The 26,525-nt window shown below is 36.8% G+C and overlaps 1 protein-coding gene across 4 annotated transcripts in view; it reads right to left on the bottom strand.

Moving 5' to 3' along the window:
- The window catches only part of VCL (vinculin), a 108,363-nt gene that overhangs the window by 35,246 nt on the left and 46,592 nt on the right, over nt 1-26,525 (bottom strand). For all 4 annotated transcript variants that reach the window (XM_043925024.1, XM_043925025.1, XM_043925026.1 and 1 more), the window contains exons 3-6: nt 7,921-8,071; nt 7,632-7,740; nt 5,342-5,464; nt 3,780-3,940 (exon numbers count right to left, since the gene is read on the bottom strand). In XM_043925024.1, coding sequence (XP_043780959.1) covers nt 3,780-3,940; nt 5,342-5,464; nt 7,632-7,740; nt 7,921-8,071 — 544 coding nt within the window. The remainder of the gene's footprint in view (nt 1-3,779; nt 3,941-5,341; nt 5,465-7,631; nt 7,741-7,920; nt 8,072-26,525) is intronic.

Genomic DNA, 26,525 nt, shown 5'->3' with positions numbered 1-26,525 from the left:
GGGGGAGAGGGTAAGATATATAAACGCTTAAATTAACTATTTATCTCAGACTCTAAGAGATAAATCCTTTGTTGTGTTAGCTGCATACTAGAATACTAATATTGCATCACATTAAAAGACTCATAAAAAGCTCATATATAATCTTATTTTTTCAAAATTGAAATAAAAATCAACACTTAAACCCCAATGGTCTGCAGCAAGGAAAAGTATTATAGGAGCACATGTTCTAAGCGGTATTTCCTTCTTTGGTACTCTAATCTGCACAAAGACATCTGAGTCACTCACTACCATTTACCCACCACCAACCTAGGCCTACAGTGGGAGGAGATACACCACAGGGACAAATTCTGAATAACTGACTCAGGGTGCAGTTACAGGAACACCTCATAGGGTTCAAAAATTCTCAGTAATGAAACATTTTTAAAATTTTTCTCACTTCCTTTTTATTCTCAACATGCATCAAAATACAAGTAATATAAACACCAAAAAAAGATTAATATATGTTGCTAAATTTACAAAGGGTAAAATGTCAATTCTGTTTAATCTCTACATTTTTTTGGTCTCATAATGTATTCTCAGGAAAAATGCTAAACTAGTTTTTAATAATTATTATGATTGTTGATTTGAGGGGAAATTTTTTATTTTCAAAATAAAAGGAAGAGTTTAAAGTCAAAGTACTTTTAAATTTGTAAATCTGCCATCTGCATGTAGGTATAAAACATAAAATAGTCAGCTATTGCATTGCCTCTTTAAAATCTTAATTTATTTGGCAAGACGCACTTTTACCAAGAATTTTTTCCACTTACTTTCTTCCCCCACTTTTCTAGAGGAATCATCACTTTCCAGGAGAAAACTGCACCAATAGGGAGGCATGAAACAAGTATGGTAAGACAAAGTTAATTCTTTATTGGTAGGGGGTGAGAGGAGGTAAAAATATTGCATGTATTAAACAGAATGGGAACCCAGGGGTCACAGACAGACACAGGGTCTGATTAATTCACTGCTTACAGGTGAGCAATGAAAGATGCATAATGCTACTGAACTGAAAAATAATTAAAACCCTAGTTACCTATTTCCATTTTCAGGGTAAAATTTTTTTCTAAATATTCTTGCAACTAATAAAAACAATTACTCTTAGGGGGTAAGGGAGATAGAGTGGAAAGGGATTGGAATGAGAGTCAGCTATGTCATATATATCTTTTTATAGCATTTTGATTTTTGAATCAGGTAAATGTATAACAAAAGCAAAAGGAAGTTAAAAAATAAATATTCATTGCTCATTCTGACGTCATTTTGTACTTAAGCTTCTTTTGGCTGAGCTAATTTTATTTATTTCCTTTTATTCTGATAGTTTTACAGTATCCTAACAGTCTGATTCCTTCCAGATCAGCATAAAACTGAGATGGCTATTAGACTGTACACAGTGGGAACCAGGTCTATGTCCCTTGTATATGCCCCCAAGTGCCTAATCTTCCTCCTGAAAACCTCAACTGACCACGGTTTTGGTTTTGGTCTTTAAAGAAGCAGCTCTCAGACTTTCACAAAGTAAAGCTCAGTGACTTATTTACTAATTGATGGATGACTTTTCCCCTCTGAAAATAGAAACATGATGGTTGCAGTGCCTGCTCCTCATTTTTTACTATTTCTCATCTGCTAGAAGCAAAGGGGAGAGAATAAGGAAAGAGATTAGGTTAGGGGAACATGAGGTCATGGGGAATGATGGCTGATTCACAGCTCAGACAGCAGAACATGCAGTGAGCCAGGGACTGAAACTAGGAAAAACTTGAGGTACACCTGACTTTTTCCTTTTGATTCTGCAGGCTTGGATTACTGTGAAGGACAGGTGCCTCATTGAGACTCTCTAGCCTACCTATTTTCATTATGGCTTAAAACCTCAATGATGCCATCTCCAAAAGCCAAATTCCAGAGCCTGCAAAGGAAACTGGCACAAGAGACAAATACAGAGATGGCATCAGCTGGAAGTTTCCTTTGCTAAGAGCAGGATCCACAGATAACTTAGGGGTCACCCACATGGGGAAATCTGCCCCTCAAAAGAAGTCAGCGGGAATGACCAGGTCAAAGCAGTTCCCAGGAGCCTGCTCAACGAGAGGAATTGTTTAGTTGCTCAGTCGTGTCCAACTCTTTGTGACCCCATGGATTATGGCCCACCAGGCTCCTCTGTCCATGAGATTTCCCAGGCAAGAATATTGGAGTGGATTGCCATTTCCTTCCCCAGGAGATCTTCCCAACCCAGTGACTGAACCCATATTTCCTGAACTGGTAGGGGGATCCTTTACCACTGAGCCACCAGGGAAGTCCCCAAAGAGAGGAAGGCACCCACCAAATATAGAAAGCCTGACATCCCATACTAATGTCTTTCCTCTTGCTTCCCCCCAAAAAACAGCTCCTTTTGAGCTAAACAGTCTGCCCAGCACAGCCCCAAGTTCCATATTAAGTCACATTCTGACGCATAATCGAGCACAGTGTTACACACCGGCACACGGAATAAGGCATGGCACACAGCACAAGAAAACCTCACAGACATGCTTTTTCTCTTTTTAAGCAAGAAAGAAACTAGAGGGCAAGAGAAAGCTTACCTTCTAAACGTGAGAAAAAGAGTAAAACAAACAAGAGAACAAAAAAAAGATGCATAAAGAAGTCATAACAGGGAAGTGAAAGTTGTCAAACATGCAAAAGCAAAATTAAGTAAAATATCAAAGACTTTATATGATTTTACCATATGGGTTTAAAATATAGTCTCAGGACTTGTTCAATAATTTCATGCCTCTGAAAACAAATCCATGGTTAAGATAATCTAACTAATTTCTCCTACACATTTAGTTTAACTTCCTGGGCAACAAAAGAGACAGAATTCATAATTTTAGGCCTAGCTTCAACCTTAACTTTTAGGTGTCCTAGAGGACAAACAGAGCCCTACTGGACACCCAGTGGAAATCATACAACAAAATCCCCTCTGCAGTCTGCTACCAGCCTGCTGGGTGGCCCTGGAGATAACATTTGGGTCCACACAGTAGGGGAAGCTGGGTCCTAGAGACAGTGGGTTCCCCCACTGCCTGCATCTTGGGCTCCGATAACAGAAGTGTCTCTGTTCTGATCACTAAACATGGAGAAGCAGACCAGAGCAGCAGCACCTCAAACCGCTGCTGCTGGGGTCCCGGAGGAATCCACCAGCCCTTGTGGAGTCCAACAGGAAATTATAGACCAAGGGGAAAGGGACCCCTCAAACTAACAGACAATGTGAAAACTAATATTTCAGTGAAGCTTTCTTTAGGGAAAATGGAATGATAAAGGGACACACCTAGAAATGCCTACATTTTCTTTTGTAGATTTCTCTGGGTCAAAAGCCGATTAAGAAAAGTTTTCCATAAAATTCAGCCGTAGGCATATTCTGTATCTTACTTAGTAACCTAGCAACAACCACCCACGTGAAAGGCAGGGCTCCTACCCAGGGGAGTATACACCACAGCAGAACTCCTCCACCAACTCAATAAATGAGACTCCGGTTTGATAGAAAAGCTACACATCTCAGCTTTCAACCAACATTCACCCCACATACCTATTTATTTGTTCTACCTGAAAACAAAGGAAAAGTGCAAAAGCAGCAAGTAATTCATGAAATAAAAATAAAGAAGAAATTACTTTCATAATATCTAAGTAGTCTAATGCTGCACGAAATTACAAGATAAAATGTGAGACAATCACACCCCCAAGAGGGGAGAATTGGGGATTTTGCTTATTTCTTCCCCAATAACACCTACCTTGCTGGCCCAGGCATCTTCGTCCCAGGAAGTGAGTTGTAATACACGAATGATCTCATTAATTTCAGCGCTCATCTTTTCTACAGTAAAATTGCGATTTTTCAAAGCTTCTTCAATTCCTTGGTTTTTGGAGTTTTTAGTTGTTACAAAAATCTTCATAGCTGTAAAAATAAACAAAAGATCAGAAACTAAGTTTGGAATGTAATCTTGCTGTATTACAATAGTCACACAAGATGCTTCACACTTTGAACATGTTTTGGGCTTCTAAGGTCTTAAAAAGAATATGAAAATAAACACTGCAAGTCTGCTATTAAAATTCCAATATCAGCAACCTTCACTGCAAAGAAAACTGAAGGTACAAGAGCATCACCACATCATCATCAGGGAACTAATTTAACATGCATGCACTGAAGATCCCGAGTCACATCTCAGGCCCAACACTGGTCCCATCTAACACAAACCTAATGGGACAAGGTAAAAAGTCAGTTAAACTGTAACCAAAGTATGCTGCTGCCTCAATCCCAGTGGAAGATCCCAGGGTTGAGTTCATCTTCCATTATTTCTCTTAACATACAGGAAGGACTATCTAACCCCTACAAGTAAAGAAGAAAATAATAACAAAACATTGGGGAAAAAAGATCTTCTCATAAACTCATAAACATAAATCTTCTCATAAACATAATAAAATTATAAAACAAAGAGCAACATTTTATTGAGTTACCCAGATTAGAAAGATTTTCCCCAACAGCCTTTCTGCCACATAGAACAGTTGGCCTCAAAAAACATATTTTTGAGAAGACTTTAAGACTCTATTTACAATTTTTTATTTTCTAGTTTATATAAGGGCTTTCTGAACTCTTACACTCACATCTCCTATTTTAGTCACAACATGAAAAATGACAAAGCAAGAAGGCAGTAGCTGGGGGGTTACAGTGACATGCCTTAAAAGATTTTGAAAATAAAGAAACCCTCTTAAGAGTTAAACCAACTAACACATAACTTGACTAAGAAAATTTACATAAACCACGAGATATGTGATATATACTAGAGATACCTGATACATACTAGACTCTTAATAAGCACAATTCTCTTTTGCTAGTTGAAAGAGCAGCCGTCATGTTTGCATTTCTGGGCTCTGCCCAAAGGGAAGGTGATCCTAGTTGGTACAGACCATCAGCTCTTCAACATAGTGAAGAGCGAGGAAAGGGTTGTGGACTCACTTCTCTACTATGTAGTGTTCTAGATCTATTTCAGCTCCTAATTTTTTTCCCAAGTACAAATAAAGGGGTCAAGATCCATACTTCCAAAACTAGAGCGCCTCGAGAAGAACAGGAGCCTGTTAGAACTTGAAGAGAACAGTCGTAGGCACTAGGAGGGCAGTGTCACACAAAGAGCAGGAGGAGAGCATTAAAGAAAATGAATCCTGGCTCTTAGCTAACCAGCTGCATTTTTACCCAGGCTGAAGGACATGCAACTAAACAGAAAAGAAAATGAACACCAGAGTTTAGAACATATAAACACTTTTTTTTTCTTCTGTAAGATAAGGTACAGACAGAAAATACCTGAAATGAGAACTGGCAGCAACTCCTTCACAGTGTTCATTGAGTTCACCAACATCACTCGATGCTCCTGGTGAGTCAGTTCCTGCTGCCTCTCGTCAATCATCTTGGCCATCTTAGTCATTCCTGGGGCACAGGGAATAAATTGTACAGGGTGAGCAGTGAAACAATCCAGAGTCAGGCTTTCTGAGCCTATATCCACCATGAATTACTATGAAAGTCCAAATTGCCCACTTATTTAAACACACATACTATCACTGAACTCTATCATTTATGACATTGAATTTTGCAGAACAGTTCTAACTTAAAGCAAATGTATTCTTCTCATTAAAATTAATTTAATAAATATAAATCCTAAATGTGACATAATTTTCACACATTTGACATACATTCACAAATACATTTAAACTGTTGAAATTAATAAATATATATTTGAAAAGAAACAATTCACAAGTGGTGAGCAGGAGAATACCTTGCCTGGCTTCCATGCCAGCTTTCATGTCATGTACCTGGCCACTGAGCCTATATGTATAAGAACCTCATGTGAGCCTACTACAGGCACGCCTCAGAGATACTGTGGATTCAGTTCCAAACCACTGCAACAAAGTGAATATCACAATAAAGTGAGTCACAGGAATGTTTGGGTTTCCCAGAGAATATAAAAGTTATATCTCCACTATACTGTAGTCTATTAAGAATGCAATAACACTGTCTAAAAACATAATGTACATACCCTAATTTAAAAATACTTTATTGCTAAAAAAACGCCAACTATCATCTAAGCTTTCAATGAATCATGATCTTTTCAATAGTAACATCGAATATCAGTGACCACAGGTCACCATAACTAATAAAATAATAATGAAAAAATTTTAAATATTGTGAGAATTACCAAAATATGACCAGAGACATGAAATAGAAAAATGGCACCAAATAACTTGCTTGAGATAGGGTTGCCACAAACCTTCAATTTGTAAGAATGTAGTGTGTGTGAAACACAAGAAAGTGAAGCACAATAAAATGAGGTGTGTCTGTACTGAGAATCTAGCAGCTGAAAAAAGTCTTAAGAGTTACAATAACATGTTTTGTTTTCATCTTTAAATTTTTCTCTACTTTCCAATTTGCCCAAAATAAGGAGGGGTCACACTTTCATAATAAAAAACACAAAAAAAATGTTACAAATGTAATTATGGTGATGACAGCATTTGAAACAATCTGATATTTCAGAGTTGGCCTGCTAGAAATTTTTGTTTACTTTGGTTATTATTCAAGGGTGTTATGTGAGTCTCTACTACTTTGATTTTCAAACTGCTCTTAAAATTTCTTAAGTAATTTCACAGATTCTCAAGGGGTACCCAAAAGGAGATAGACAGGTGGGGATACCCCTGCTTGATCCACACTGGCTCCATTTTTGTCTTTTATATGTTGAGATTTTGCATTAGATTTCATCTGAAGAAATAAGATTTCTTCATAGTGCTAGGAACAAGTTTAAAGGGTACTTCTCAGTGATCTTCAATGATAGCTCAGAGAAATTCTTAACTGCCGTTAAGTTTACAGAATGACTGCACTGGAACCTCTAGAAAATACTATTAATTAAATATCATTCTATGTAAGAAAAAAGAATTTTATAAAATGATATGTGATCCTTAATACTAACAAATTAAATATCTAATATGTCTTATCATTAATCTCATTTATACTTTAAGGAGCCTCAAATTCATGTTATATGTCTATAACACCAAAAGCTGGTATCTGTTCATGTATTTTGAATATTTAATTCTCAGATGACTATACAATCAGAGATTTAGTTACAGAAGCTCTTCTCTCCTTCTAGGTCTGATTATATTATGCAGTCTTGGGCAAGGGCATGAATCCATAATAGCAGGCGGGCTAATTAGCAAGCTAAGAGGTCACAGAGAGCTCAGGCCAGCTGGTAGACAGACAGTGAAGGAATGCTGTATAATGTGGAATGAAGAGGTCAGGATTCAGGGTGGCCTTAAGCATTGCAGTAATAGAAAAGTATTTCCTACATTCTCCAGCAACATTTGCAATGTCTAGTTCAGTTCATTAGACAGGGCCAGGATTTGCAGAAAGCAGATTCAGCTTTCAGAGACAATGATTTCTCTTCAGTAGAAGCACAGAGTCAGCTCCATCAAGAGAGCAGAGACAACTAAAAATCCAAAGCATCATTACCTACCTTCCACAAAAAAAGCAGGCAGGAGTGCTTCTTTCCTCTTGATCAACCAAGGACAATTCATAGAACATTTTATTATAAAAGTAGCATATGACTAACCTGGTCCAAGATTCTTCGTGTAAGTGACCAAATCTTCCATAGTTTCTACCACCTCTGCCACTGTAAGATATTCCAAAATTCCTTTGCAAACTCTAATAATTTTACGAACCTGAAAATATATTTCAGAGTATTCAATCAATTGTGTTAACGATAAGTAGAAAACACAGTGATTCAGATGTGTAGCTAGTCAACGTTTTCTCATCCTAAACAATCCTCAATCCTCCATTATTATCATTAAGACTGGGCTTTTTGTCAGGAAGAGGTGTGCTTGGGCCTCGGGGTGCCTTACCTCAGCCTCGTCGAATGTGAGGAGCAAGTCTGATGTGCCGGAGAGGATGCCTCTTGACCCATCAATTAGATAATCTCGAGCAGGCACTGAGTAAGGGTCTGACTGAAGCATCTGGGCTGCTTGGACAAGCTTGGTACAAGCATTCTCCACCCTGTGGGGAGGAACATGGAGTTAACTCACTGGCAGAACCAAGCAGAAGAATATCACATGCAAATTCAATGGATGTAAATGGAAATAAATTCACATTTTTTTCCTATATGGAAAAGAGACAAGAGTTTCCAGCTTTTAAAATTGGCAATTAAGGGCAGCACATTCATTCACTCACTGCATTAAGCCTTTGTTCTTCATTATTTCCTGACTACAAAACATAATAAAAAGAAGTTCTGGACCTTTTACTTTGGGTGGTTATATCTCTGTAACTCCTCTGTTTCCTTACTATTCACCCTATACACACTGCCATTAAAAGACACTGACAACAGTTTCAGATTCGACATCTGAAAAAAAAATACCAAAGCACTGTGCTAAATGAAAAAAATGATAATCAGATGAACCAAAGGAATAGGAAGAAACACAAAGAAAAAGTATGAGGTAATGTACAAATTTTTTATTCATCTAGTCAAATAGATTTGTTTGACAAACTAGACTGTTTGAAAACAGCCCTATAAAACAGTGGTGTTAAATAAAATGTCACTGGCATTAATAACCAGTAATTAATAGTTTAATATAATTTAGTTTAATAACATGGATGACCTGATCAGTGAAGTCAGGTGTCTTTTGGAGGTGGGAGATCATTTTAAAAAGGAACCCAAAATGCATAAAGCAAATATTCGCCTTGATCCTCTTGTACTACTAACATGTATTCGTTCATTCAACTATTCTTCTACTCAGAGGTGAAAAGGACCTATTGGATCATTTCTTCTAATCCCATACTCAATAAATGCATTATGTTATCACAGAGTAACTTACAAACACATGCAATAAATTACTTTAAATTAGAATATTTAGCCAAAATTACACATTCTTATTTGAAAACACACAAAAAAATGTCCCACGTAAATAAAAGCCCACTCCACAGGCAGTTCTGAGGATCAAATGAAATAATGTAAAATTCCACAAGTACAAGGCAGTCTTGCACTGTTAATAAACAGAATTAAATCAACATATCAATTTCAACTACATAAAAAGCATTCGGCTATGGACACTATAAGTATGTATATAAAGATGCAAAAAACACTAACTTTCAAGAAGCATACTCCAGTAACTCACAAACACCAGAGCCATAAGGCAGCACATTATAAATATCAACAAAGAGCAAGACCTCACTGACGTGGCTTTTGATCAACAATCTTAGATGACTGGTTATATTTAGTTAAAATTTTTTAATTAAAAATTAAAATTTAATTTGAAATTATATAATATATATATATATACATATGACAAAAAGATATACACATATATAAAACCCTAAGGCAGTGAAAATTTTTCTTCCCTCCACTATCTCCTAAGCATTCAAATTCCATCTACTTGCAACCAATGTTACCCATTTCCTCTGTATTCTTCAATAAAAAAGATACTTTATGCACAAAAAAAAACACAGACTTCCATTTTTTTAATATAATTACGATCATACTATGCATACTCTCTGCATTCTGATTTTTTCACTTAATTTAACTTGCAGATGTTCTAATACAAGTATCCAAAGAACCTCCCTATTCTTTACACAGCTCCGTAAGTCTATAATTTACTAGCTTGCTGCAATGAACCACCTTGAATAAACATCTTTTCTGTTGTTAGTCATGCTGTGCAGCTTCCAAGATATTAGTCTCCTGACCAAGGATTGAATTTGGGCTCAGAAAAAGAAATGCAAAAAAGCAAAATGGCTGTCTGAGGAGGCCTTACAAATAGCTGTGAGAAGAAGAGAAGTGAAAAGCAAAGGAGAAAAGGAAAGATATACCCATTCGAATGCAGAGTTCCAAAGAATAGCAAGGAGAGATAAGAAAGCCTTCCTCAGCGATCAATGCAAAGAAATAGAGGCAAACAATAGAATGGGAAAAATCAGAGATCTCTTCAAGAAAATCAGAGATATCAAGGGAACATTTCATGCACAGATGGGCTCGATAAAGGACAGAAATGGTATGGACCTAACAGAAGCAGAAGACATTAAGAAGAGGTGGCAAGAATACACAGAAGAACTGTACAAAAAAAGATCTTCATGACCCAGATAATCACAATGGTGTGATCACTCACACTCACCTAGAGCCAGACATCCCGGAATATGAAGTCAGGTGGGCCTTAGAAAGCATCACTACAAACAAAGCTAGTGGAGGTGATGGAATTCCAGTTGAGTTATTTCAAATCCTTAAAAATGATGCTGTGAAAGTGCTGCACTCAATATGTCTGCAAATTTGGAAAACTCAGCAGTGGCCACACAACTGGAACAGGTCAGTTTTCATTCCAACCCCAAAGAAAGGCAATGTCAAAGAATGTTCAAACTACCACACAATTGCACCCATCTCACACGCTAGTAAAGTAATGCTCAAAATTCTCCAAGACAGGCTTCAGCAATATGTGAACCGTGAACTTCCAGATGTTCAAGCTGGATTTAGAAAAGGCAGAGGAACCAGAAATCAAATTGCCAACATCCGCTGGATCATCAAAAAAGCAAGAGAGTTTCAGAAAAACACCTACTTTGCTTTATTGACTATGCCAAAGCCTTTGACTGTGTGGATCACAATAAACTGGAAAATTCTGAGGGAGATGGGAATACCAGACCATCTGACCTGCCTCTTGAGAAACTTGTATGCAGGTCAGGAAACAACAGTTAGAACTGGACATAGAACAACAGACTGGTTCCAAATAGGAAAAGGAGTACGTCAAGGCTGTATATTGCCACCCTGCTTATTTAACTTATATGCAGAGTACATCATGAGAAACGCTCGGCTGGATGAAGCACAAGCTGGAATCAAGATTGCTGGGAGAAATATCATTAACCTCAGATGTGCAGATGACACTACCCTTATGGCAGAAAGTGAAGAAGAACTAAAGAGCCTCTTGATGAAAGTGAAAGAGGACAGTAAAAAGTTGGCTTAAAGCTCAACATTCAGAAAACTAAGATCATGGCATCTGGTCCCATCACTTCATGGCAAATAGATGGGGAAACAGTGGAAACAGTGGCTGACTTTATTTTCTGGGGCTCCAAAATCACTGCAGATGGTGACTGCAGCCATGAAATTAAAAGACGCTTACTCCTTGGAAGGAAAGTTGTGACCAACCTAGATAGCATATTAAAAAGCAGAGACATTACTTTGTCAACAAAGGTCCATCTAGTCAAGGTTATGATTTTTCCAGTAGTCATGTATGGATGTTAAGAGCTGGACTATAAAGAAAGCTAAACGCTGAAGAATTAATGCTTTTGAACTGTGGTGTTGGAGAAGACTCTTGAGAGTCCCTTGGACTGTATGGAGATCCAACCAGTCCATCCTAAAAGAGATCAGTCCTGGGTGTTCATTGGTAGGACTAATGTTGAAGCTGAAACTCCAATAGTTAGGAGTTTGTGAAGAGCTGATGTGAAGAGCTGACTCATTTGAAAAGACCCTGATGCTGGGAAACTTTGAGGGCAGGAGGAGAAGGGGACGACAGAGGATGAGATTGTTGGATGGCATCACTGACTCAATGGACATAGGTTTGGGTAGACTCTGAGAGTTGGTGATGGACAGGGAGGCCTGGCATGCTGCAGTTCATGGGGTCACAAAGAGTCGGACATGACTGAGCAACTGAACTGAAATGAACGAAAACCAAGTCCTAATTCACTGGATCACTAGGCATTTCCCCAAAAGTATCATTTTTAAATGTATATATCTGTAGAATACTATCTAGAAATGGAAATGCTGAGTCATAGGTGTGGACATTAATAGTTTTGACAAACACTGCTATATTGCCGTCCACAGAAATTATCAATTTACATTTCCACCACAATGTACCTGTTTCCTCACAGTCTCAACAACTCAATGTATAATCAAACTTAGGTATCTTCACCAATATGACAGACCAAAATTAATAAATCTCAATACTTTGAGATGATACTTATGTAACATACAATTAGTAATATTAAAGGGTATAATTTTCTGTGTGCTTGAAAAGAATAAGTTTGCTCTTAATTTTTAGGTGAATTATTTTATATATTCATTAACTTAAGCTTGTTAACTGTGCTGTTCAAATCTTCTATATGTCTGCTGATATTTTTTTGGTCTGTTTTATCTATCAGTTACTGAGTGATAAAAAATCCCACCAGAACAACAGATTTGTACATATCCCCTTGCAATTCTACTTTTGTTTTACTGAAGCTAGCTTATTAGGTACATATAAATTTGCAATTATTATATCTTTCTTATAATTTGAACCTATAAATCATTAGGCAACACCTCTCTATATCTCCAATAATGTTTTTGCTGATATTAATATTGTAAACCAGCTTTCTTTGACTATTGTATTTAATTGGATATAACTTTAACTCTCTGTATCCTTATATTTTTGGATCAAAGGTGGCTCAGTGGTGAAAAAAAAAATCCACCTGCCAATGCAGGAGACACAGGAGACTTGGGTTTGATTCCCGGGTCAGGAAGATTTTCCCTGGAGGAGGAAATGGCAACCCACTCCATTATTCTTGCCTGGAAAATCGCATGGTCAGAGGAGCTTCGTGGGGTACAGTCCAGGGGTTGCAAGGAGTCGGACACGACTGAGCACATACACACACATCCTTATATTTTAGATGTGTCTTTATGAGCCTGCTAGTGACAAAATGTATTCATTTTGATTTGTTTGAAAATGCCTACTTTGTCTTCATTCTTCAAAGGCTATTTCAGTAGTACAGAATTCTGGTTGATCACTATTTCATCAACACGTTGAAGGTATTATCTCACTATGATCTGAAAACAGAACCAAAAAGAGATATAATAGAAGTAAGAGGTTGGAGTGACATGGGGCTATAAATCAAGGAATTCGGACAATGTCTAGCGGCTGGAAAAGGCAAGGAAATGAATCCTTTCCTAAAATCTCCAGAAGGAACCAACTCTGCTAACCTGGACTTTAGACCTCCAGAACTGTAAAACAAAGCATTTGTATTGTGCTTGTTGTGAGAGTAACAGGACACTGGCATCCAACTGAAATTCACTATGCATACAAAAACACATGAAAATACTACCTATTATGAAGAGAAAAAAGAATCATTCAAAACCAACCCAGAAATGACATAGATGACAGAATTAGTAGACAAGAAGGTTAAAATAGTTACTATGTATTTCATATGCTCAAAAGCTAAAGGAGAGACTGAGTAGATAAATGAAAATTATATATTAAAAAAAATACTCAAATAGATCAACTAGAGATGCATCTGAGATACAAAACCACACTGGATAGATTACTACTAGATAAGATATAGCACAAAGATTTTTTTTTCTTTTTTCTTTTTTGCATGAAGATTATTGAAACTGAAGTCATAGCAATGAAAATTATTTAAAATAGGAGAAAACAAAACTTAAAATGAGCAGAGCATCTATGAGTTGTGGCACAATTCCAAGCAGCCTACGTGTGTGTAACTGAAGTCCTCAAAGGAGAGAAAAAGGGACAGGAAAAAAATTTGAAGAAAAAATAGCTACAAATTTTTCAAATTTAATGAAAACAATAAAGCACGAAGTTCAAAAAGCTTCATAAACCCCAAGGACAAAAAACATCAAAGGACTCACAACAAGCTACATCATAAGAAGTTGCTTAAAACCAATAATGAAGAGAAAATACTAAAAGCAGCCAGAGAAAAATGAGACGCTTTATATTATAGAGAAACAAAGATAAGAATAACAACAGACTTCTCATTGGAAACAATACAAGCCAGAGAAGAGTGGAGCAAAGCACTGAAAGAACTTTGGGTAGATACAAAGAAAATATTTCAAAAATTAAGGCAAAATAAAGACTTCTCCAGCTATGCAAAAGTTAAAAGAATTCATCACCCAGCAGACTTGAACTATAAAAAAAGTTGAAGGAAGTCCTTCAGGAAGAAAATTATACCAGACAAAAGTTTGGATTTACAGAAATAAATGAAGAGCACAAAATGGTACCTATGTGGATAAATATAAAAGCACTTTTTTTTCTTATTTTTAAATCTCTAAAAGATAATTGACTGGCTAAAGCAAGAACTTTTTAAGACACGAAGTTCAAAAAAAGTATATCTGATTTGGCTGACTAGTTAGACAATGAGTACTGGTTTTGAAAATATTGTATCAAGTGTTTTCCACAAATTAGAGTTAAATTAACACGGCAACATTTGAGATGTGTACAAAATACATAATATGGCAGAAAATACATGCTTTGCAACTAAACTCATGATTTAAAAATATTTAATGGAGAAGGAAATGGCAACCCACTCCAGTATTCTTGCCTGGAAAAGTCCATGGACAGAGGAGCCTGGGGGGCTGCAGTCCATGGGGTTACATGACTAAGCATGTGTGCACGAGGGTGGAGGGAGATGGGCTGGTAGCAATAAAGTGGTAGGACTAAAAAAATAAAAAATAAAAAAAATAAAATATTTAAATTTAAAATAATTAAATATCTGATTAAATAAATATTTAAAGTTATTTCAAAGTTAAATTTGAAATATTCAAGGTATTCAAAAGTATTCAAAGAATTTCAAAAGTCCTTTAGGAATAGTCAGGCTTCCTCTATGGCTCAGCTGGTAAAGAATCTGCCTGCAGTGCAGGAGACCTGGGTTCAATCCCTGGGTTGGGAAGAGCCCTTGGGGAAGGGAAAGGCTACCCACTCCAGTATTCTGGCCTAGAGAATTCCATGGACTGCATAGTCCATGGGGTCGCAGAGTTGGACACGACTGAGCGACTTTCACTTTAGGAATAGTCAGGTGCTTACTAAAGACCACTAGTTGAAGAGCACTGGCCATCTGCTTCAAGGTTTGTTTGTTTTATTTTTTTAACAGCCATTCCTTCTAGCTGAAACGCCTCTTTCTCTCTCCCCTCTTTTGCTTGACTAACCCCTATTTATTCTCTTAGGTGCTGCTTTTTTTTTTTTTTTCAAACTTTTATTTTATATACAAAGAGCTAGTATTGTTTCTGCATATGGTACATGTGCTGGATAATCCATTAAAGGGAGTTCATTTAGGCCAAGTTAATGAAGCTCATGTCCTTCAAGTACTGGCTGCACATCTTGAGTTCGTATTTCCAGATCAGACCCCGCTGGTTTGAGTAGACCAGCAAGAGCAAGAACCCTGGCCAAATTTTCTCTAATGGCTCCAGTAGAGCTGCTGGTGACCCACACTGCTTTCTCGGTGGCAACAAAGCAAAGGAACAAGAGAGCACACACACGTGCTCTTCAAAATTTGAGGACACAGTTTACCCAGAAGGTAGTGTTGACAAATGACTAGGTGCTGCTTTTAAACGACTCTTCCTTCAGGAAACCTACCCAAATCTATAAGTGTCTCTCTTATGTGTTCACATGAGACATAAACCCTCCTGGCTTTGTTTTTCCTATCTCCCACAAGAGTGTAAGTTCAGCAAGATCAAGGACCTTATCTTTCCTGTATTCACAGGGTACAATCCCTGACACATAAGAAATATTCAGTAAATACTCAATGAACATTTGTTGAATGAATGAATGGATTTTTTTCAAGTATAGGATATCATGAAATCATCTGGCCCTCAAAATCATGAACTTTAAAAGGTCACAAACTTATTTCTAGGTTAACATGAACTTTGATGAAATTATAGCAAACAAACATAAACACCACAGAATGGAACTACTCTACTACACCTATTTGAAAAGACAGTTTCTGCACAAGTGTTTCAAATTTGGAAAAAGCAAAAAATAAATGAAAGGAATAACCATCATGGAGAAAGGAAACATGAAAAAAAAAAGATGAAATGGAAAAGCTTTACAGGAATCAATTTGATTCTCCACTAATGGTTCCCTTGTGTGGTAAAATGATAGGGCCAAAACAGACACTGCATCCTTTCCTTTTACCTACAATAAGACATCTGATCTGTACATTAAAATTTAATGAGATTCATAAAGCCAAACAAATCCCACCATGACTAACCTGTAGGCAGAAACAGGAAGGAGTCTGTCTTGTCTGTGGAAAATGAGATTTTATTTAAACATTCAACCTGCCTGGCTTCTTAAAGTGATCTGCTTTTTAATACAAATCTTTTTTAAAAAGCATTTTAGAGAATGACAGTAGGGACAAGGTCTATTTCCTAAATAATTATAAAATTAAAAAAAATAAATCTTGACTATATATTAATCATAATGAGTTAGCTACTTTAAATCAATCAGCTAACACATTTTAAGGCTTCTCTCTGCCTTTGAGTCTTCAATCTAAATTAGTAGAAAGCTCTTCTGCTTTAGATCAATGAACCAATGACAGCCTCACAGGACCCACTCATAACCCTCAAGTCCATTCTTCATAAAATTACTACATGATATAATACCATATCATTTAAGAGATGGAAAGGTTCCAACTATTCAGTTCCATGTGATTTCAATTATCACTAATCAAGATGTTTTAAATTATGCTGAATGTTTTTTGAATTTTTTTATTTAAGAAAAATAAGAGAAAAACAGATCTAGATATTATAAAGATTCATTGCCACAAGACATTTTTAAAGATTCTTCTAGACTGCATCCAGAAGTGAGTTCAGTTCAGTTCAGTGGCTCAGTCATGTCCAACTCTTTGCGACCCCGTGGACTACAGCATGCCAAGACTCTCTGTCCATCACCAACTCCCGGAGCCTACTTAAACTCATGTCCATTGAGTCGGTGATGCCATCCAACCATCTCATCCTTGGTCATCCCCTTCTCCTCACGCCTTCAATCTTTCCCATAATCAGGATTTTTTCAAATGAGTCAGTTTTTTTGCATCAGGTGGCCAAATTATTGGAGTTTCAGCTTCAGCACCAGTCCTTCCATGAATATTCAGGATTGATTTCATTTAGGATTGACTGGTTTGATCTCCTTGCAGTCCAAGGGACTCTCAAGAGTCTTCTCCAACACCACAGTTCAAAAGCATCAATTCTTCGGCACTCAGCTTTCTTTATAGTCCAACTCTCACACCCGTACATGACTACTGGAAAAACCATAGCTTTGACTAGATGGACCTTTGTTGGCAAAGTAATGTCTCTGCTTTTTAATATGCTGTCTAGGTTGGTCATAACTTTTCTTCCAAGGAGCAAGTGTCTTTTAATTTCAAGGCTGCAGTCATCATCTGCAGTGATTTCAAAGCCCCCAAAAATAAAGTCTGTCACTGTTTCCACTGTTTCCCCATCTATTTGCCATGAAGTGATGGGACTAGATGCTATGATCTTAGCTTTCTGAATGTTGAGTTTTAAGCCAACTTTTTTACTCTCCTCTCTTACTTTCATCAAGAGGCTCTTTAGTTCCTCTTTGCTTTCTGCCATAAGGGTGGTGTCATCTGCATATCTGAGGTTATTGATATTTCTCCCAGCAATCTTGATTCCAGCTTGTGTTTCATCCAGCCCAGCATTTCACATGATGTACTCTGCATATAAGATAAATAAGCCGGGTGACAATATACAGCCTTGACGTACTCCTTTCCAGATTTGGAACCAGTCTGTTGTTCTACATCCAGTTCTAACTGTTGCTTCTTGACCTGCATACAGATTTCTCAGGAGGCAGGTCAGGTGGTCTAGTATTCCCACCTCTTGAAGAATTTTCCATAGTTTTTGTGATCCACACAGTCAAAGGCTTTGGCATAGTCAATAAAGCAGAAATAGATGTTTTTCCGAAACTCTCTTGCTTTTTCGATGATCCAGCAGATGTTGGCAATTTGATTTCTTGTTCCTCTGCCTGTCCCAAATCCAATGTGAACATCTGGAAGTTCACAGTTCACGTACTGTTGAAGCCTGTCTTGGAGAATTTTGAGCATTACTTCGCTAGCGTGTGAGGTGAGTGCAATCGTGTGGTAGTTTAAGCATTCTTTGGCATTGCTTTTCTTAGGGACTGGAATGAAGACTGACCTTTTCCAGTCCTGTGGCCACTGCTGAGTTTTCCAAATTTGCAGGCATATTGAGTGCGGCACTTTCACAGCATCATCAAAGAAGTGAGTTACTAATCTTAAATTCCTTTAGTTTAATTCTTTCATATATTTGTTCTTCTAACATATTGACGACCTATTACATGCTACATGAGTCCTAGAACTAGATTGCAAGGAAGGTGCCCTATACAGCTTGCAGAATCTTAGTTCCCCAACCAGGGATTGAACACGGGCCCACAGCATTGAAAGGATCAAGTCCTAACCACTAGACTGCTAGGGAATTCCCTAGACTTTTTTTTAAGTCCCTACTTTTAAGGGGTTACCGCCTTGGTAAGACGAGGCATATAAATAAAAAAATAAGAATTAGTATTTAGAAGTATGCCCAGCTCATGCTGAGGGCATACAAAAGTAGAAGTAGTCTTCTTTCTTTAACTGAGAGATTACAAGAGTTGTGATAGAAAAAGGTGCTCCTGCCCTCAGAAGCTCAGCACTACTTATAATGACAATTCTCCTAGTAGCATCTCTTTGAGTTGTTTTTCCCACGGAATAATATTCTCCCCATCACCTTCTCTCCCTCCCTGTCTTTCTTTCTCTGTGTGTGTGTCTCACTCTCTCTCACTCTCTCACAGGGACACAGTCAAGTGTCCTTTCTGTGAACAATAATAAACATTTGCAGTAGACCTGCTTTGACTAGGGAAGGGCAGTTAACTACTACAAAGGACAGGTAAATCCCTCGCCCTGAAGCCACTCTGTCAAAATCAATTATATTCCAGCTCACTGATTTAAATGAGGAAGGGAGAGAAAGAGAGCTGGAAAAAATAATACAAGCACACATTGGAGATATCGAGGGTTTGGTTCCAGACCACCAAAATAAAGCAAATATCACAATAAAGTGAGACACACAAAATGTTTTGCTTTTCCAGCACATATAAAAGTTATGTTTATACTCTATTGTAGTCTATTAAGTATGCAATAGCATGATTCCCAGAAGAAAAACTACATACTTTAATTTTAAAATACTTTATCACTTAAAAAAAAAAATGCTAACCACCATCTGACAATGCAGGGTTCCCAAAAACCTTTGTGAAAAACACAATATCTGCAAAGCACAATGAAGTTAAATGCAATAAAACAAGGTATGCCTCCCTAAAGGAGAGAGTCTAATGGGCCTATTTAGACATATATTGCTCCATAACTTTAAACCAGGAAGCTCTCTAAAACACTCAGCAAGTTAAACTTTCACCCCACCCCTAAAACACATGTTGAGGGGTGGTGGAAACTATCCCATATCAAATTCACTATTTGAATAAAACCTAACCTTAGACAGTACAGTCACTTAGCTTATAAACACTATTACAAAAAATGTGTTCTGCTTGCTAAAGACTGCAGTGCTGTGGAGCAGAACACCTGAAAATATGATTTCATGGAAGTCGGATTAGCCTGGAGCACATCCAAGGGAGCAGGTATTTACATCTTGGGACCTGTCCTCTCGAGAGAGAGAGCTGGTCAGATCACAAGCACATCCGATCACTCGAAGCACAGACAACACTTGGTAGATGGGAAGGAAACAGGTGGGAGGAAGAAAGAACACAGTCAGCTGGTGGATGAGGTTTCCGCCACTGTAGCCCTGGCACCCAACATGACCATTTCCAACCAGGCTGACCCTGGCATAATGACCTCACAGGCAAAATCAACTGGCCAGGCTATTCCTGCTGTCTTCTTAATGCATGTTCAGACCTCCCCTCCCTTCTTATCTGGGCAGGGTCTCTCGGAGATCATGAAAGGGCCACATCACTTCCAAGTTTCAGAAACCCATCATTTATAAAAATAAAGAAATGCCAAAACAAGGTTATAAACATAGTGGAATATTTAAGTCTTTACATTGAGTAATTTTAATTGCATGATAAATTTTCTTTTAAGACTCCCTTTTTTACTCTGGGCCTATATACATGGTATCATTTGAAGAAAATATTGAAGACCAGGCCCTTCACAAATATAAGGCCTGGGTGAGAGGCCCGGGGTTGAGAGTAAGGGGTAAGCATGATTTTTAATTTTAATTTTTTAATTTTTTAATTTTTTAATTTTAATTTTAATTTTAATTGCATGATAAATTTTCTTTTAAGACTCCCTTTTTTACTCTGGGCCTATATACATGGTATCATTTGAAGAAAATATTGAAGACCAGGCCCTTCACAAATATAAGGCCTGGGTGAGAGGCCCGGGGTTGAGAGTAAGGGGTAAGCTTTCCTAAATTTAGAACCTAATCCAAGATCAGTAAAAATGACTGCTGATGCCTCAAAGAGCCTCCCTTTCCTAGGTATTCAAGCATTTAAACTGTTAACCTGATGAATGAGCTCTAAAGAAATTCCAGGCATAAGCAACTGAGAGTGCAGTCTTTCTAGCACCCCTCAAACAGGAAGTACGGCCTCTAATCAACCCATTCTATCCTCATATCTTTTGTGCATATACATAAAATTTTTAGGAAATGATAACAATATATATATAGATCTCAAAAGACTCAGGGAAATATGTGAAAATATTCTCTTATATACTCACCATTTGGCACAAATGTTACTTTAAAATAGCAAAAGCTAGACTCATTCTGTGGCAACCCAGGACAAACCAATATGCTTTGCTCCTGGCATTGCCATTTTGAGAAAGGTCAGGGAGCCTTAGCCATTAGTCATCCAGAAACCTGAGTGAAGGCCACAAGCAGTTACAGTTTTTAGGAGGGAGTCAGGAACACTGAGTACAATGATAAACTCTAATCTGGCTCAAGTAGCAAATGCCCAGCATCAACTGACCCATGTGTACACTGCATGGTTAACACATTGTTCCAACCCTGGGCTCCTAGATTTAAAGATCCTACAGGGCTTATCCACAAATCATTCCTTTCCTTACCTAACACAGTGACAGTAATTTTGACTAAAATTAAAAACCACAACGAGTCATGAGTCATACTGAAAAAATTCAAAACCCTTTAAGGGCAACACCAAACTTTTTTTGCTAGAACATGTACATTGAGATAACAGAGCTGAAACACCCATAAACATCAAAGGCTCACTAAATTCTTTTATTTCAAATGATATTAGAAGGCTATGTAGCCAGTTTCGACTTACCCTTCAAACAAAACCAAAGCCCAGAGATAACTGAAGGAGAAGCAGCATGGTGGGGATGGGAAGGTTTGAAGTGTCACTGCTGCCCAAGTTACATCCTCCTCAAGTCTTGGTGGCAGGTTATTTGAAAGACAGTATGAGTCACTACCTTTTGTATCTTTTAAAGCCTGAATGACTAGTCCTAGTCTTTCTCCCCACCTTCTTTCACCTCCCGTTCAAATCTAGCATCTGTGAAGGAAGAGGAGATTCAGAGCCTGCAAGGTTTAATCAAGAACACTGCTGTTTACAGGTCCATCAGCTCCTCTGGTCTTTCCTCCATCTCATGCTAGGGTTACAGCAGAAACAGATAACATAGAAATAAGTGTGTCTTACAGATACTAGTAGTTTTCAAATGTATGTTGATGTTGTCATGATAAATAAAATCAAAATCTACTTTAAAACATTATAAATTCATTGTAATATTCTTATATATTCTTATATTATTCTTATATATTATATAATATTATTATATAGTATACATTAATAATATATATTCTTATATAATATATAAGAATATTCTTATATAATATATAAGAATATTCTTATATATTCTTAATTAACTAGTAATAGTTTTACCATTATCACTTGAAGGGCTTATGCTGAAAAAAGTTAACAATCACTATTCTACGGCAGAATGTAATGACTGCTGATGTAATGACACAGCAGAGGTGTAAATACCTAAACACAAATGAAGTGGAATAGACACAATAAGAGATTCCTAGGTGGTTCAGTGGTAAAGAACCAGCCTGCTAATGCAGGAGAATCCAGTGGGTTCAACCCCTGGATTGAGAAGATCCCTTTGAGGAAGAAATGGCAATCCACCCCAGTATTCCTGCTGGGATAATCCCGTGGACAGAGGAGCCTGGCAGTTTACAGTCCATGGGGTTGCAAAGAGTCAGACACAACTGAGCACAGACACAATAAGAAAATATTTTTACTTATGAAGAAAACTGACAAAATCTAAGATGTGGTTTAAAAAAGAAAAAAGGAACAAAATCTGGAAATAAAAGTCAACAGTAGGCTTAACATCAAGCCACAGTCATTCTTAAAAAAGGATAGTAACAAAATAATGAACATAATTTAGGACCCAGAGAATCATAAGCTTATAACGACTAAATAATACTGCTTTGAAATATATAAAGTTAAAATTGACAATTATGAGGAAAACTGACAAATCTACAATTATTGTAGATTTCAACAGACCTTAATCATAAACAATTTATGATCTACAGTAAGACTATATAACAAGTCAAATCAATAATATTTATATGTTGGTCTAATTGATAAAAAGAGAACTCTATACCCAAGCAGAAGAAAATACACTTTCTTTTTAAACACACACAGTACACTTACCGACACTGACCACTTATTATGTCACAGAATTTCAAAGAATCAATAATACATCTTGACTGCTGGGCAAAAGCAATTAAATCAGAAATATAACAATCAAAAGATACAGGCATATCTCATTTTACTGTGCTTCAATTCACTGCATTTAGCAGATACTGTGTTTTTTACAAATTGGAAGGTTTGTGGCAGCTCTGTGTTGAACAAAACTATAGGCACCATTTTTTCAACATCATTTGCTTACTTCATGTCTCTGTGTCACATTTTGATAATTCTAACAATGTTTCAAGATTTTTCATCATTATTATATTTGTTATGGTGAACTTTGATGTTATTACTGTAATTGCTTTGGTACTTTTTAGTAATATTTTTAAACTGAGGTATGTACATTGCTTTTTTTAAAACATAATGTTATTGCACAATTAACACTCTATAGTGTAAATGACTTTTATATACACTGGGAAACAAAAAAATTCATGTGACTTGCTTTATTGTAAATACTGCAGTAATCTGGAACTGAACCCACAATCTCTGAAGTATGCCTGTAGTAAAAAGAATTTTTAAATGTACTACTAAATAATACACATACATAAGAGGAATTCACATCAAAATTACAAAATAGTTAGGGCTGAACTACTATATAGAAGCGGGCTTCCCTTGTGGCTCAGCTGGTCAAGAATCCGCCTGCAATGCGGGAGACCTGGGTTCGATCCCTGGGTTGGGAACAACCCCTGGAGAAGGGAAAGGCTACCCCCTCCAGTATTCTGGCCTGGAGAATCCCAGGGACGGGGGAGCCTGGTGGGCTGCTGTCTATGGGGTTGCACAGAGTCGGACACGACTGAAGCGATGCAGCAGCAGCAGCAGAAGTACCTATAAGCTGTTTACAAACTTGTAGTCAGACTTAGAGCAAAACTGAGAGCTCAAAATATATTTATTAAAAACAAGAAATACTGAACATAAAGACAGAATATTGAAAATAAGATATTCATATAATAAACTTAACTAAATAATTAATATAAGAGCAGAATTTAATGAAAAAGACTTTGGGAAAAAATAATAAAATATAAATCCCCCCCATAAGAGTGATAAGAAAAAAAGCAGAAGTAAACAATACTGAACAAAAAAGGATAGACGTAATGGATAATTTCTTACAAAAGAATCAGATTGTTAAAGCTAACTCAAAATGAATTTAAAACCTGAGTTAGATAATAAAAGGAATCTGAAAGAGTAATCCAATTTCTTCCTCTAAAGGACACCAGACCCAGAGAAAGTTTTAGAAGCAAGTTTTGCCAAACTTTCAAGAATAGACAATCCTTTTGTTATATAAAATGTTTCAAAGACTAGAAATCTTATTTTATGAGACTAAAATAACCTTGATAACAAACAGGGTAAGAAATAGAATAACAAAAGAAAATTACAGATCAAGACCCCTCATGAACTAAGAAGCAAAGCCTTTTAAAAATATTAAAGTTGAATTTAGCACTGCAATTTCTTTTCTAAATCACAATCACATAGTGTTTATCTCAGAAATGCACAGGTGGGATAATTCCCTGGGGGTCCAGTGATTAGGACTTCATACTTTGACTGCTGGGGCCTAGGTTTGATTCCTGGCCGGGGAACTAAGATCCAGCAAGTCATGCAGAGTGGCCAAAAAAGAAGAAGAAATGCATATACAGGTCACCATCGGAAAAACTGATATTTATGGAGTAGACCAAAGACCATCTTACAGAGTAAAGGATAAAAACTGCATGATTATCTTAGCAGATACAGAAAAAGTATTAAATAAAAACAAGCAATCATGACTTTTATTTTTAAAAAAGGTATTACTACAGGGGAATAAATTAGAGGAGACTCTTCTATGAAAAAAGCTTAAAAAGTAACTGAGTTTATTTGGAGAAAATGATTGAGAAAAAAAGATCGAGAAGTTCAAGAAGGAAGCTAATAATCATGAAAAAAATTTTTTCAGGTATTATTACATATTCTCACTCATTTAAGCCTCACAATAACTAATATGTTATGAGGAGAGATTCTTATAAGGAAGAGCAAGAAACAGTCTTAGCATGCTAGATTGAGTACAAGCCTGGGAGTCAGATAGTTTAGGGTTTGAATCTTAACTCTGCCATTTATGTACTGGGTAACTTTCAACAAATTACTGGGAACTACTCTTGAGTCTCAGCTTCCTCCTCTGCAAGATGAGGTGGATTAAATAACAAAACAAAGTACCAGCTCATAAAAGGTACTCAAGAAATAGAGCTATTTTTTTTCAATTGTTAATGTTGGAATTTTATTTATTTTCCATAGCTAAAATTTATTTACATTATTTATATATGCATTTCAAAGGCATTTTATTTTGTAGCACAAAAAATACATACACAAAGCAATTATCCTCCAGATATAGTTTCTGAATATTATTTTATAAATAAATCTTGTCTCGTTTTTATGCATATTGCCCATAACAGAAATAGAACTATTTTTATAAGGTTCTCTTGCATCTACTAAGAAAAGAACAATAAAGATTTTAAGTAGATGGAGAAAAAAAAAGCTAATTTTGCGAACGTCTTAATTTGAGAATGGACCTTTATAGCAATAGTGAAGGTAATAATTAAGGGAAGTCTGGTCACTAATTACTTTTAGTGTTTCTGTTTCTGCAGGGCAGTATTGGGGCAGCCAGTGGCCTCAATTCATCTATATAATAAAGCAGTTGGATTAAATAATCTCTATGATTCTTTTTAATTTTAAAATATTATGACTTTAACTTCTATATAGGTTAAGAACTGTGTGTGCAGGACATCAAAAACTACATCTGTAAAATTCCTCCTTTGGAAATACTTAGGAAAACTGTAAATAGTTGTCCTCAGAGTGGTATAAAGTTAATTTAAAAAAAAAAAAGGAAAATGTGAAAGTCACTCAGTCGTGTCTGACTTTTTGGGACCCCAAACTTTGTGACCCCTGGACTATAGCTTGCCAGGCTCCTCTGTCCATGGTTCTCTAGGCAAGAATACTAGAGTGGGTAGTCATTCCCTTTTCCAGGAGATCTTCCCAACCCAGGGATCCAACCAGAGTCTCCTGCATTGCAGGCAGATTCTTTACCATCTGAGCCACCAGGAGAGCCCGTAAAGCTATTACTGCCTGAAAAAGAGAGGGGTGGACTACATGACTTCTTGGAAGTCAGATTATGGAAAGAATATGCACTTGGACACCACAAGACCATCAATAGGAAACATGTTCTTCCATTTACATGAGCAAACTTGGGTGAGTTAATGTTTGTCAAACCTTAGTTTTCTTATCTATAAAATGAATGTATTAATACTTTGAAGTTGGTGTTCTCAGAATTACATGAGAAAATAAAAATACATAAGTACCTCACCCAATAATACACACTCAATAAATGTGAGTTCCCTTGGCCCCTTGAATTTTCTTCAGTCATGTTACTATGACTAGTCTGTTGGCAATGGAAACCAAAGTATCACATGTTTAAAGTATTATTTGTTTACTTCTTAATTATTAACATATACAAAGTAAAATAAGGGTTAAATCCCTGCCAACATGTTTAGAACTCTCCCACGAGTTAATAAAATACTCAGAGTTCACTAACTGAGAAGACTCAAAACTTAAATCATTTTTGTTTGAGAAAGTCTATGAAAAACAAGTAGTACTCAACTATGTTTAATATGGCAAGTTCAAAGGTGAACTATTTAAAGTCTGAGTGCTTGCTCTAGGTCAAAGGTGCAACAAATCAGCTGGCAGATGTGAATGATTATCTCACAGCTACTTGGTCATCTATGTTAAGTGACAAAAATCTTCTAAAGCAACAATGGGAAGGATCACAAAAAAACTTGGGAAAAAAAAAAAAATTAGAATCACACATTAGCCCCAGAGAAGCAAAGTGCACAGAGTATTAATCAAAGAATTAATACTTTAAAAAGATGTGCTGGCCACTTTCACCAAGAAGAGTGTTTGAAAATTCAGATTTCGTCACAAATTATTCAGAGTGCTCAAGATCAAAGCAATGACAAAAGCTAAATATGAGGGCTTGTGATCTAAAAATACATCAC

This window comes from Cervus elaphus, chromosome 15 (assembly GCF_910594005.1).
Source record: "Cervus elaphus chromosome 15, mCerEla1.1, whole genome shotgun sequence".
In the NCBI taxonomy this organism is placed as follows: Eukaryota; Metazoa; Chordata; class Mammalia; order Artiodactyla; family Cervidae; genus Cervus; species Cervus elaphus.
The sequence above is the reverse complement of the archived record's forward strand: the minus strand, read 5'-3'. Positions and strand labels throughout refer to the sequence as shown.